Raw genomic sequence first — 12,245 nt, 5'->3', positions numbered from 1 at the left:
TCTGCGAATCTGGGAGAATTAGACTGAAACATCGGGGTGGGGGGGGGAGGAGCATGCAAATAAAGATTAAAAAAAAAAACAAACAAAAAAAAAACAAACAAAAAAAAAACCAAAAGGTATCTGCATCCTGGCCAGTGTGGCTCAGCTGGCTCAGCATCGTCCTCTGCACCAAGAGGCCTCTGGTTCAATTCAGTTCAGGGCACAAGTCGGGTTTCGGGCTTGATCCCCAAGTAGGGGGTGTGCAGGAGGCAGCCGGTCCATGTTTCTCTCTCATGGATGTTTCTATCTCTCTCTCCCTCTCCCAAAAATCAATAAAAACATACTTTTAAAAAAGGTGTATGCATCCCTGTGTTCATTGCTGCATTATTCATAATAGCCAAGATATGGAAGCAACCTAAGTGTCCATGGATAGATGAATGGATAAAAAGGATGTGGTACATATATACAATGAAATATTACTCAGTCATAAAAAAGATTGAAATCTTGCCATTGGTGACAACATGGATGGGCCTAGAGAGTATTATGTTAAGTGAAATAAGTCAGAAAGAGAGACAAATACCGTATGATTTCACTTATATGTGAACTCTAAAAAATAAATAAAACAAACAAAACAGAAGCAGACTCAAATACAGAGAACAAACTGATGGTTGCCAGAAGGTAGGGACACGGGAGGTGAGTGAAAAGGGGAAAGAAGAGGCACAAACCTCCAGGTATATAAAAAAAAAAAAGTCACGGGGATGCAATGTACAGCATAGAAAACATATTACATAGTAACGTTGTATGGTGACAGACAGCTACTAGACTTATTGTGGTGAGGACATAAGGACATAAAGGTTGAGTCACTATGTTGCTCACCTGAAATTAACATAATATTGTATGTCAACTATACATTAATTTAAAAAACGGACAGACTAGAATTGTATTTGGAGGGGGGTGCACACAAAAAGACTGGGTTGTAACTACTGGCCATGATGGAGGTTCAAGGAGCCAAGCACGACTAGGAGACAGTTCTGCTGTGTGAGAAGCAGAGACCTGGAGGGCAGTGTGGCTGTCTCAATGCCAGTGGTAAGTGGTCCCTGGTCGGTGCATATATGCATATTAGCAAAACAATTATCCTACAGAGAAGTAATGCGTTCTACACACACAATATTTACATAACTTAAGAACGTTGGCATATTTTCCTTACTACACTGTTGTCTTACAGAAGTTGCCAAAGTAAAACAGTCTATCATCAGCAATGGTACCTGAGAAGACATTTTGTAATCTGCAACAAATGACACTAATTTAGCGCGAACAAAACACACCCGAAACTTAATTCTCATGTAAGAAGAAGCCTTCACCTGTAACCATTTCTAGATAACATTATTTGGGTGACTTTTTTGTATTGCGCCATTAGCTTGCCTATGTTTTGTCCCTTTGGTGGGGCTGGAAGAACATGTGTCGTTGGCTTAGTAATGTGAGAAGAGGGTTGGTGGGGGAGGGAAATGATGCCTCTTTCTTTTTCATGCTCCTAGAAATCAGGAGTGAAAGCTGTGAGAGGGAGAGCAAAGAGTACAGGAACATCATGCTGCCCCTGCAGGTGGTGCAGGAGACAGCAACGATTCTGCCACAGTCTACAATTCCTGCTGAGAGCATCAATCAAGCCAGAAACTGTAGAGAAACCCCATTCTCACCTTTTCCTCTAGAAACCCACTTAGGAATGACTCCTGTGTTGCTTCCCACACCTTCCTCTCCTTTCCTTGAGTGGTGGCTGTAGTGGCTAACTGGGTCCTTCTCGCTAAGTGATAGGATTCAGAAACTCTTGGACAACATATTACAACAATCTGTATTGCTGGTCTCTGGAGTGCCAGGCTTATTTTATTTGGGAAAAAAAAGACACCAACTCCCCCCCACCCCCCAAACAGAAAATCCAGGCACTTCCCCGCACACAGCATAGGGTCTGTTTCTCTTACCGTCAGAGAGGGATTCATAGTCATAATCATACTCGTCCTCTTCATCTTCCTCCTCCTCATTATTAGTAGGCGGGGGGTTGGCATTCCCACCATTGTAAGCCTGAGCTTGCATGGATGCTAACTGATGAGCCTGTAAGATATCAACAATTAAAGACTGCAGATGCTAAGCTAGTGAACGCTCATTTATAGCTTTCAAAATGACCATCTCATGCTAAAAGTGGTTTATCCTATTTTGATTCATTTGTGAAAAGAAACAAAAATCTAAATTCACTTGAAGTACAAGGTTAATTATTGGGTGAATGTTAACTTCTCTGCAAGAGGAATCCTGGCGCTTTCAGAAAAAATCCTAAGGAATCGTGGTTCCCTGCGGCAAACCCTCTGGGAGAAACCTTGGTGCCTCAGACCCAAATGCTGAAGTGAACCAGCCCATCAATTCTAGAAAAGGAAATCTCTGCTAAGAAACCATTTTTCTTTTTCCTTCTTAAAATAATATTTAAAGGCCTTTGACCTTGAGAAAAATGTTAGAATTCCTATGGATGAAGAGACCAACAGATTAATTTCACCAATCAGATTAATAGGCTTAGAAACTTCCAAAAACTTGGTATTGTTGCTAGGAAGGTCATAAGCCTTATATTCAACTAGAATCACTGTGTGGGGTTATGAGAGGACACAAGAATATAGGTCTGGGCACCTAACGTAAGGAAATAATCCAAAATATAGGATTATTTATGTGTATATAATATTTATACATGTAAATGTATATATGTGTGTGTATCTATAAAAACACACATACAGTGGTGGACAAAAGTAGGTTTGTAGTTGCATTGTGACATTCTTTAATAAAGCTAGTGTAATAATCATAAGCACGTCTTTTTCCATATGAACAACTGTAAACCTACTTTTGTCCACCCTGTACATTTCTATATCCTTGGTTCAGTATCTATGTATCTGTTGTAATGATATAAAATGACATGCATGAAAGGCTAACTCTTAAATGGAAATACAGCAGGATTCTTGACCTGTTTTTGTGGCACAGGCCCCTCGGGCAGTGTGGTGAGGTAGGACTCCCTTCTCAGAATGATATTTTAAATGTATAAAAATCCTATCTAATAAAATAGTAATATGCAAATTGACCGCACCTTCGCTACGCCCAAGCCACGCCCACCAGCCAAAGCCATGCCCACCAGCCAATCAGGGCGAGTATGCAAATTACCCAACAAAGATGGCGGTTAATTTGCATACGCTGAGGGAGGGAGGAGTGAAGACTGAAGACAACTTAGAAGGAAGAGGGAGGAAAAGCGGAAAGCAAGGTGGCTGCCAGAGGGAAAGCCCGGGCGGGGCGGAGCGGGTCGGAGCAGGGCAGGCGGCAGCGGCTCGCGGGTGCAGGGGCGGCGGCAGCGGTAGCGCACGCGGCCGCAGCGGCCACTTGCAGGATTCTTCCTGCAAATGGGCTACTAGTCTATATATAAGATTACAAAGGAAAAAAAAAAAGAATGGTGAACACAGTTATCAAATGTTGAAAAAACAAATCTGTGCAATAGGAATATGGGTTTCTTTATTAACACAGTAAAAGCATATATATAGGTAGGCCAAGTAATGTTTTTGAAATAGTGATGAGCATACATAATTCTTGGAGACATTAGTAAAAACTGTGATATAATATGAAAAATCTACAGTTTCTGTTGTTGACAAAGACATAGGTACTGTCAATGTCACTGTGGTTTGTAAATCGGAGGAAATGCTAAATTTCAGCCAACAGTTAGTGAAAATGAAGATGTGGTTTTTTTTTCATCTAAGTTCCATGACCCCCTGAATTCTATTTCTAGATATTACCAAGGTTAAGAATCCCTGTAATACAGGTTGTTTTGGGCCTTGGAATTATGTATATTTAAAAATAATTATTTATTCCCCCAACTTCTTGAATTGTGGTCATACGACCTTTATAATCAATACGTATACATAAGCAAGATACAGTTTAGGCTATGCCTATAGCTTTATCCACCTGGATAACTGAACACTGTCTAGGCTGGGACTTCTCAAAGTGGGTTCTGTGTAACACTAGCGGTTATGTAAAAACTGACAATTAGCTCTAGCCAGTTTGGCTCAGTGGATAGAGCATCGGCCTGCGGACTGAAGGGTCCCAGGTTCGATTCCGGCCAAAGGCACATGCCCGGGTTGCGGGCTCTATCCCCAGTAGGGGGCATGCAGGAGACAGCCGATCAATAATTTTCATCATTGATGTTTCTATCTCTCTCTCCCTCTCCCTGCCTCTGTGAAATCAATAAAAATATATTTAAAAACTGACAATTACAGTAACCACAAAACACAATGGAAGTTTGGAAACAGCCACTTAAACAAACTGAAACACATTCCTACTACGGAGCTTCACATGGCCTTTACTTAAAATGCTAAAGGGCACGACTTGTCAAAGATTTCCAGTACAGCCTTTCCCATGCTTTTTAATCGGGGAATTTTAAATCTTTTTTTCAGAGAGTCTCATAGGATTAGCAGTCTTCAAAGCTTCAGGGAATCTTCTCTAGACACAAGTGAGCCACAAAAGCATGTCTATTTGTCATGGATAAGAGAAGGGCCTCCACACAGCAAGCATTCAAGGGAGAGCCAAATGCTGGGAATGCTGCTGCAAAGAGGCTGGTTGGCCCACTGGCAGAAAAATGTGAGCGCTGTATGCTAGGAGTGGTGCCACGCCAATTCCCACTGTCTAGTAAACGTTGGAAAGCGAGTGCCAAGGTCCCTAGATGCTCAGATACTTCCCCCAGTGCAAGAAGTATGGGAGAGGTGCCCAAATGGACAGTCAAGAGCTGACACCACTATTCTTTGCAATATGCTACTTATTCTGAGACAGAAAAACAGGGCCCTAGCCCTTGAATAAAAGCAATTCAGGCCCTGGCCGGTTTTTCTCAGTGGTGAGAGCATCTTCCCACTGACCACAGGCTCACGGGTTCGATTCTGGTCAAGGGCACGTATCAGTTTGATCCTCAGTTCTGGTCGGGGCACATGCAACCAATCAATGTGTCTCTCTCACATCAAGGTTCCCTCCCTCCCTCCCTCCCTCCCTCCCTCCCTCCCTCCCTCCCTCCCTCCCTCCCTTTCACTCTCTAAAAAAATCAATGGAAAAAATATCCTTGGGTGAGGATTTTTTTAAAAAAAGCAATTTAAATATAGGTTAGGGGGTTAGAGTGAAGGGTCAGACGAGGAAATGAGTCTTGGCAGAAATCATGTCTCACTCTGCTCTGTTTCCCCAGAGACTGGGAGTTCAGGAGACAAGGTCAGAATACAGGAGGTCTGGTGGGGTGCAGTCCGGAGGGTTTAGTAAGAGCCTCAGCAAGAGCTTGAGGCAGATGGAGGGCTTCAGAAATCCCACGGTGAGTTAGCCCATCCTCACTGAGGGTAAGTTCCTTGTATAGAAACGACCCAGGCTTTCGGTGTTAGGGGCTGGGTCTGCTCACACTGGAGTTCAAAGCATCCATTCACCCAGCCTGGTGTGAACGCAGGTCACCAGGTCCACAGCCTGTCGGGCACCTGCAGGTCTTCGCAGACATGACTGTCAACATTCCCTGGGATATCAGGGTGGGATGGTCTTAAAAAACTGGAAATGGGATTACACTGTCCCATTTTTCCAAAAGTTGTGGAAGTTATATGGTAGGAAATGCCAAGTTACCTGACAATTAGTTGGTTGAGAGAACACAGAAAATAAAGAGGTGGTTAGGAAGAGTTAGCGTGGTTTTACTAACAAATCTCCCACACAGTAACCTCCTTAGGCTTTTTGGATAAGGTCTCACTTTGTGGGAAATAACAGATAAGCAGCATTTCCAAACTTCCAGGATGATATAAATTACCACAGATTACCAGGCCTGCCTTGAAAATTCAGACTTCATTGGGCAGATTAGAGACCTAAGAATCTATGTTTTTAAATGTGTTCCAGTGATTCTCATCAATATATTCCGACTCCTGTGTTGCGTTTGAGAAGGTCTTTTCTGAGGACCTAGATCTGAATCCTAGCTCTGCCACGAGGAGCTGGGTGGCACTGAGACAGTTGCATCAAGGGCTAGGTAGGCCTCAGTTTTCTCTTCTGTAAATAAAGGAGTTGAAAGTGACTCTGGAGAAATGTGGGCTGCAAGAAAGGAGAGCACCCCTCGGGAGCGCTAAGCACTAACCTCCAGGAGGCTCTGTGAGAAGGGCCACAGGCTCTCTACTCGGCTGTCTGGCCCAAGGACAACTGGGATGAGGGCACAGTTTGAAAAACTGACATTGATGACAGATGTCAAAATTTACAAAGAACCTTGCATGCTGCAATAACATACCAAAATCAAGAAGAGTGAATTTAAGCAAGATAAATATGAGGCTCCTGCACACGAAAGGTTAAAATTAACTGTAAACCTGGGAAAATGGGGCGACGAGACATAAGAACAGTCCCTGTGAAAAGAACTGAACTTTTGTTTTCCACAAACTCAACATGAGCCTGGTGTGCATGAGAGAATTTTAAAAGTGAGTGCAGCTCTAGGCTGCATTAACCGAGGCACGACGTTCACAGGAAGAGAGGCGATGGCTTCCCTGTCCTCATGCTGCCAGAGCCTCGTTGGAGCAGCTCTGGAAATCACGTTTTTAAGACTGGCAAGTTCAAGAATGTCTACAAATTTAAGACTATCCAAAATATTCTTAATGAAAAGTGAAGGCTCTTAGCGGCCGTATCCTGTGGGGAACAGTTGACACAAGAATGTTTAGCTTGGAGAAGAGAAACGCTGGTGGGGAGACACGTGCTTGCTTTCTAGATATGCAATTAGTCTGTGCAGCTGCAGAGGGAAGTACTGCCAAAGAGTAGGAGGAACAGGAAGGAGGATTTGGGCTCCACATAAGGAAGACTTCTGTAGCAACACGATCTATTCATTCGTGGATGGAGGCTGCATAAGTGACTGCAAATGACCGTGTGCAGGACGGGAAAGGCAACAGCTCCAGGGACATTCAGACACATCTTGAAGACCGTAGAGGTATGCACAGGGCAGCCTTGTCTGTGTGGCAGGGAGAAGTGGGCAGTAGTTGCTGGCTAAAGAAAGTAGCACAGAGGAACAGTGTTGCAGAAGAAAAGGCCCCCAATGCTGGTTGTGAGTTAGTGATGCAGCACTGGAGGAGGGCCAGGCAAAAGAGAACACGGGCTAATATTGCACAGTTGACCCTCGAACAACACAGGTGTGAGGACACTGACTTCCCATACAATCGAAAACCCAAGTATAACTTTCGACTTTCCAAAAACTTAACCACTCATTGCCTACTGTTGACAGGAAGCCTTACCGATACCATTAATAGCCGATTACCCATAACCCATAACCTTTTTAACAAGAGAAGCGTACCTTTTGCTTTAAGATATCCACCGGCGTCTGGTGGGCTTTTAGCTTCTTATTTTTGAGAAGCACCTTCCTTCTAAGTTGGTCAGGGGAAGGAAGCATTGGATCATCTGAGAAATCACTCTCAAATAAGAATTTAGCCACCAGTTTTTCTCCAAACACAGTCTAGAAAGAAAAACACATAATCAATGTCTTTTTATCTATACTTGAATTATTTCAGCCCCGCTGAGTCGTTTCTAAAATCCTAGGAAGAGGCAGGCAGTAGGAAAGAAGCTGTGCCCCCACCTCCCCAGTAGTTTCCTACTGGGAGGAAGGGAGGTGGTGAGAAGGCAAGGAGGAGAGGTCCAGGCCATTTCCTACACGGGACGGGGCGAGCTCTAACTCTTCAGGAGAATGCTCTGGGGTCTGGTGTAGTAAAGACGAAAACAGAGATTCAGTTAGAGGCTGTGGTTTGTAGAATATAGCCTGCTCCAGATGTGGGTAAGAAATCAAAGAATAGAAACCTTGAGGTAGGTAGGGAAGAGGCACAAAGATGAAAGATAATAGGGAGAATTCACCATTTGGTACAAAGAACCACAGACGCCATTCTCACAATGGCTCCAGAGTGGAGTGTGTGTGCTTCAAGGAGGTGGGGAGAGGGGTAGGCACAGGATGATCCACCGGGGTAAGGGTAGAAAATATGGCAATTGCTATTTCTAGCTATTTTTAATTAGAAAAGAACAAAAATGGAAGCTGATTAGTGTTTAATGTACAGACTGAAATGATGGCTCCTTCACTCAGTCTGTAAGTCAGACTCAGTCTGATGTCAGGAGCTGCTCAGGAGGTCCCTGAGGGACAAGGAGGAGCCTCCTGATGCAGGAGATTCAAAATTTCAGAAATAATGAAGCATATTTGTAATAACGGTATCTCCCCTGCCAGGTAAGTATTACATAATGAAGCATATTCAATCACATGAAAACTTTAGACAATAAGTAAACAGCAAATTCACTTTAAAATTTTTTATGAGAGCAAAGTTTTTATTTTATTTTATTTTATTTTTATTTATTTATTTATTTTAAAATTTCTTTATTGATTAAGGTGTCACATATTTGTCCTCATCCCCCCATTCCCATCCCACACCCCTCCCCACAGATGCCCCCACCCCCCTGTTGTCCTTAACCATTGGTTAGGCTCGTATGCATGCACACAAGTCCTTTGGTTGATCTCTCCCCTCTACCCCCACCCTCCCCACCCTCCCTCTGAGGCCCGACAGTCCGATCGATGCCTCCTTGTTTCTGGGTCTGTTCTTGTTCATCAGTCTATGTTGTTCATCATTTCCCCTAGATGAGTGAGATCATGTGTTACTAGAAATATACTTATAAGAACCGAATGTGAGACGAGCAATAATAGTTATGCTGACAGGCAAATGAATCAGTCTGTAGTGAGTTTCTTTCTGGACCAACAGTTCTTTTGAGACCCAATTTCAATGTCCACCAGTTCCTTATGTGTACATGTCAGCACTGACTTTTCAGTTCTGGATGGTGGACAAATGGTGGTAATGCAGGTCCGACTCCCTCTGGTTTGGTCTCACCCGGACCTAGGGGCGCGGCCTCACCCGGACTCAGGGGCGCGCGGCCTCACCCGGACCTGGGACCCAGCATCACCCAGGCCCCGGGACGCGTGGCCTCACCCGGACCCAGGGGTCCATGGCCTCACCCGGACCCAGGTGCGCGCGGCCTCACCCGGACCCGGGATCCAGCCTCACCCAGGCCGAGGGGCACGCGGCCTCACCCGGACCCGGGGGCGTGCGGCCTCACCCGGATCCAGGGGCGCGCGGCCTCACCCAGACCCGGGACCCAGCGGGGCTTCGTCTTCTTGATCCCAATTCCTGTCGGTCAATTCCCTCTCAGCAATTCCTTTGGCCATTTTCTCAAAGCTCCGGGGCAGCTGCCGCGGAACTCGCTGGGCGGCGGGCTCAGCGAAGCTCCGGTGCGCCCAGTGCGCGGCGGCGGGCTGGTCCGAGGTCGTTGCGGCGGCACTCGGGTCTGCAGCAGTGGCCAGTAGCCGGGCGAGCGCTCCTGGATCTGGGACCCAGTGAGGCCTCGTCTTCCCGATCCCAACTCCCATCGGTCAATTCCTTCTCAGCAATTCCTTCGGCCATTTTCTCAAAGCTCCGGGGCAGCTGCCGCGGAACTCGCTGGGCAGCGGGCTTGGCGAAGCTCCGGTGTGCTCGGTGCGCGGCGGCGGGCTGGTCCGAGGTCGTTGCGATGGCGCTCGGGTCTGCCGCGCGGTGGTCGGTCACCGGGCGTGCGCACCTGGCCGCTTCTGGGGCGCAGAGAAGGACTCGGAGGTCAGCAAGCGCGGAGTCTCTCACCCCATGTCCCCCAGGGGCTCGTCTGTCTGTGCTCGGCAGCGAGCGGAGCCGTCCCCTCAGCCGGAGACCGCCGGGGGAACTGCGCCGAGCACGTTCCAGGCCTCCATTGTGTCGCCAGAGCCGTAGTTCTTAAAGTGTGATCTTTGGCTCACCGGCATCAGCATCATCCCGCGTCCCCCTCTCTTTTATTCTAGTTGTAGAGCATCCGCTCAGCCAGCCCTCCGGTGGTTCTGGATGGTGTCTGCTCTGTTTTCCAGTTGTAGTTTCAAAATTGTTGTGGTAGGCAACAATCAGGCATCCGCCCTATGCCGCCATCTTGGTCCTTCTCCTCTTTCTTTTATTAGTGCTTTCTGGACGAAACGCCCCAATCCTCTCCAAGCATCAGCAAAGTTTTTTTTACCATTAATAAGTAATAGTATTTAAAATTAATTTTTTACTTTATCCTTTCTGTTATTCCTTTTTATATTCTACTTTTTGCATGTTTTAATTAATATATAAAATATGTTAATAAATAGGATATGTATATAATTTAGAAATAAGTCCATAAGTACACCATAGCAATACATGTTTTAGTATTTTACTGTTAGGAGTATATCATCAAAAAAGTTTAGAGACCATTCTTCTAAATGATGGCAAAGGAAAGACATATGAAAAGCTAGTTTTGTTGGCATTAACGTTTGAGGACAGTTCCTGCTGGCTATGTCCCTCCCTCCACTGAGAGCCGCGTTTCCACAAAAGCCTCTACCAGTGGAGGTAGGGGACAGTGTAATGACATATATGTCCCTAAATCTGCCTTATAGTTTCCTTGTATAAGGAAGGGCAGAGTGTTACCATAGCAACTGCTGTGGCCACGCTGAGCTCCTTGCCAACCTGGACCTCGTATCTGAGGGGTGGGCCTCAGGAAGATGTGACTGATTTGCCCTGAGATATCGCCAGCTTTTCCACAAACAACGACAGGGAACATCTTGGCATCCCTGATTTGCGGTTCCAGAAGCATTGGAGGGTTGGCCTCTCCTTATCTCCAAAGAACCACAGATCATTGCTTCTATTACTCCAGCTGAAAAGATGGACCATCCAGGAGCAAGGCCAAGCCTCCAGGGCACCCCGATTTCTCAGGTCTGAGGGACCCTAATTGTGCTTCACAGCTGGGATCCAGCTGTGGTGTGGTCCTTAGTGGCTCCGTATATAACTCAACAGCAATGGCAAGACAAGGGCCAAGATACCAACCTGCCTCTTAGCTAAAAGCGTACCTTGAAAATTTCTGCCATTTTTCGTTGCTGAGGCAATGAACAGTGGTTCTCAATTGATATGATGATTGGCAGGTCAGAGTTGATGAAGGCACTGCGATCAATGGCTTCGATCACTTCCTATGAGAGATATAACAGCTCATTAGGGTCTGCCTTATGAGACATCTCATTAGGTATCTGTCCAGGGTGTCAGAAGGCAAGATACTTACAGCCTCAGAAAGCGTCTAAATTATTACTTTCAGAAGGCTCTGGCCAAAGTGGTTTTTATATTTTCAAATTAAGTAAGAGGATAAGGCTATTTTCTATAAAGACATTAAACTGATCATACTGAGTTTTGTTCACATGCAATAAGGAACAGCTATCAATATGCTGAATTTAACAAATCATTAATATATTTATATTGTGTATACTGTAGGTAAAATACATTATTTTAGTTATAGCATCAAAAATTGTAAGCATAAGATACTTTCCTGCTCTCAAGGAGTTTATAATTTACTTGGTGCAATGAGACACACACCACATATATTTATGTGTATATGTAAACACAATTATCAACTTCCAATCACCTCAATGTAAAGTACAAGGGTTTTAAGAAGGCTGAATAGGGAAATGAGTTAAAGAGAAAATGCATTTTAGCCATTATCTCCACGGATGACAGAAATAATAATCTTTTCCAGACAAGCCACAGTTCAGAGAAAAACAATGTTACACAGCCAAAGACCCTCTGAAATGAGGATAGTAATTACACAATGAACTAATAAACTACTTAGAATTTGAAATAGTAATCCAATGAGACCAATCTTCCTGGGTGACCAATTCCCCAAGTGGAACCAATTCTCATTGCTTTATAATGTTAATTATTGAATCATCTCTTAACACAAGTTGTTGGCCTCTGTTAGCAGGACAGCAGGACAAATGACCTTTAATTCCTATAGCAAAGGAACAGTCCTTGAATTTTATATATCATCACATAATGTAAAAATTACAACAATACAGGGGTAAGCAAAAGTAGATTTACAGTTGTTTGTTTGGAAAAAAGACAAATAATCCAAATAAATACTATGAGAATAAACTGTGTGCCATGTACTCACAACTGTAAACCTACTTTGTCAACCCCTGTATTATTATGTGAAAACTAAATTAAGGTAATGGTAACTAAACTTTGTTTGAATAAGAGTTCTATATCAATAAGAGTTCTATTATCAATTCCCAGAAAAATGAACATGCGTGCAGCCTACACAACCCTGTAAATGCTATGGAATCTTCAGAGCAAGAAACAGAACCCTCGACCTAAGGTACAATGTGTTAGTCACTGATTTAAGTGGCAAATGAA

General features: G+C 44.5%; 1 protein-coding gene across 5 annotated transcripts in view; it reads right to left on the bottom strand.

The window, feature by feature from the left end:
* PLCE1 (phospholipase C epsilon 1) overlaps positions 1-12,245 on the bottom strand; it is a 362,610-nt gene that overhangs the window by 40,070 nt on the left and 310,295 nt on the right. For all 5 annotated transcript variants that reach the window (XM_079793644.1, XM_079793646.1, XM_079793643.1 and 2 more), the window contains 3 exons: positions 10,916-11,032; positions 7,319-7,477; positions 1,953-2,082 (listed from right to left, as the gene is read on the bottom strand). In XM_079793644.1, the coding sequence (XP_079649770.1) occupies positions 1,953-2,082; positions 7,319-7,477; positions 10,916-11,032 (406 nt within the window). The remainder of the gene's footprint in view (positions 1-1,952; positions 2,083-7,318; positions 7,478-10,915; positions 11,033-12,245) is intronic.

The sequence above is a fragment of the Cnephaeus nilssonii genome, assembly GCF_951640355.1.
Source record: "Cnephaeus nilssonii genome assembly, chromosome: 16".
NCBI classification, from domain to species: domain Eukaryota; kingdom Metazoa; phylum Chordata; class Mammalia; order Chiroptera; family Vespertilionidae; genus Cnephaeus; species Cnephaeus nilssonii.
Note: the sequence above shows the minus strand (reverse complement) of the source record. Positions and strands in the feature narration are given on the sequence as shown.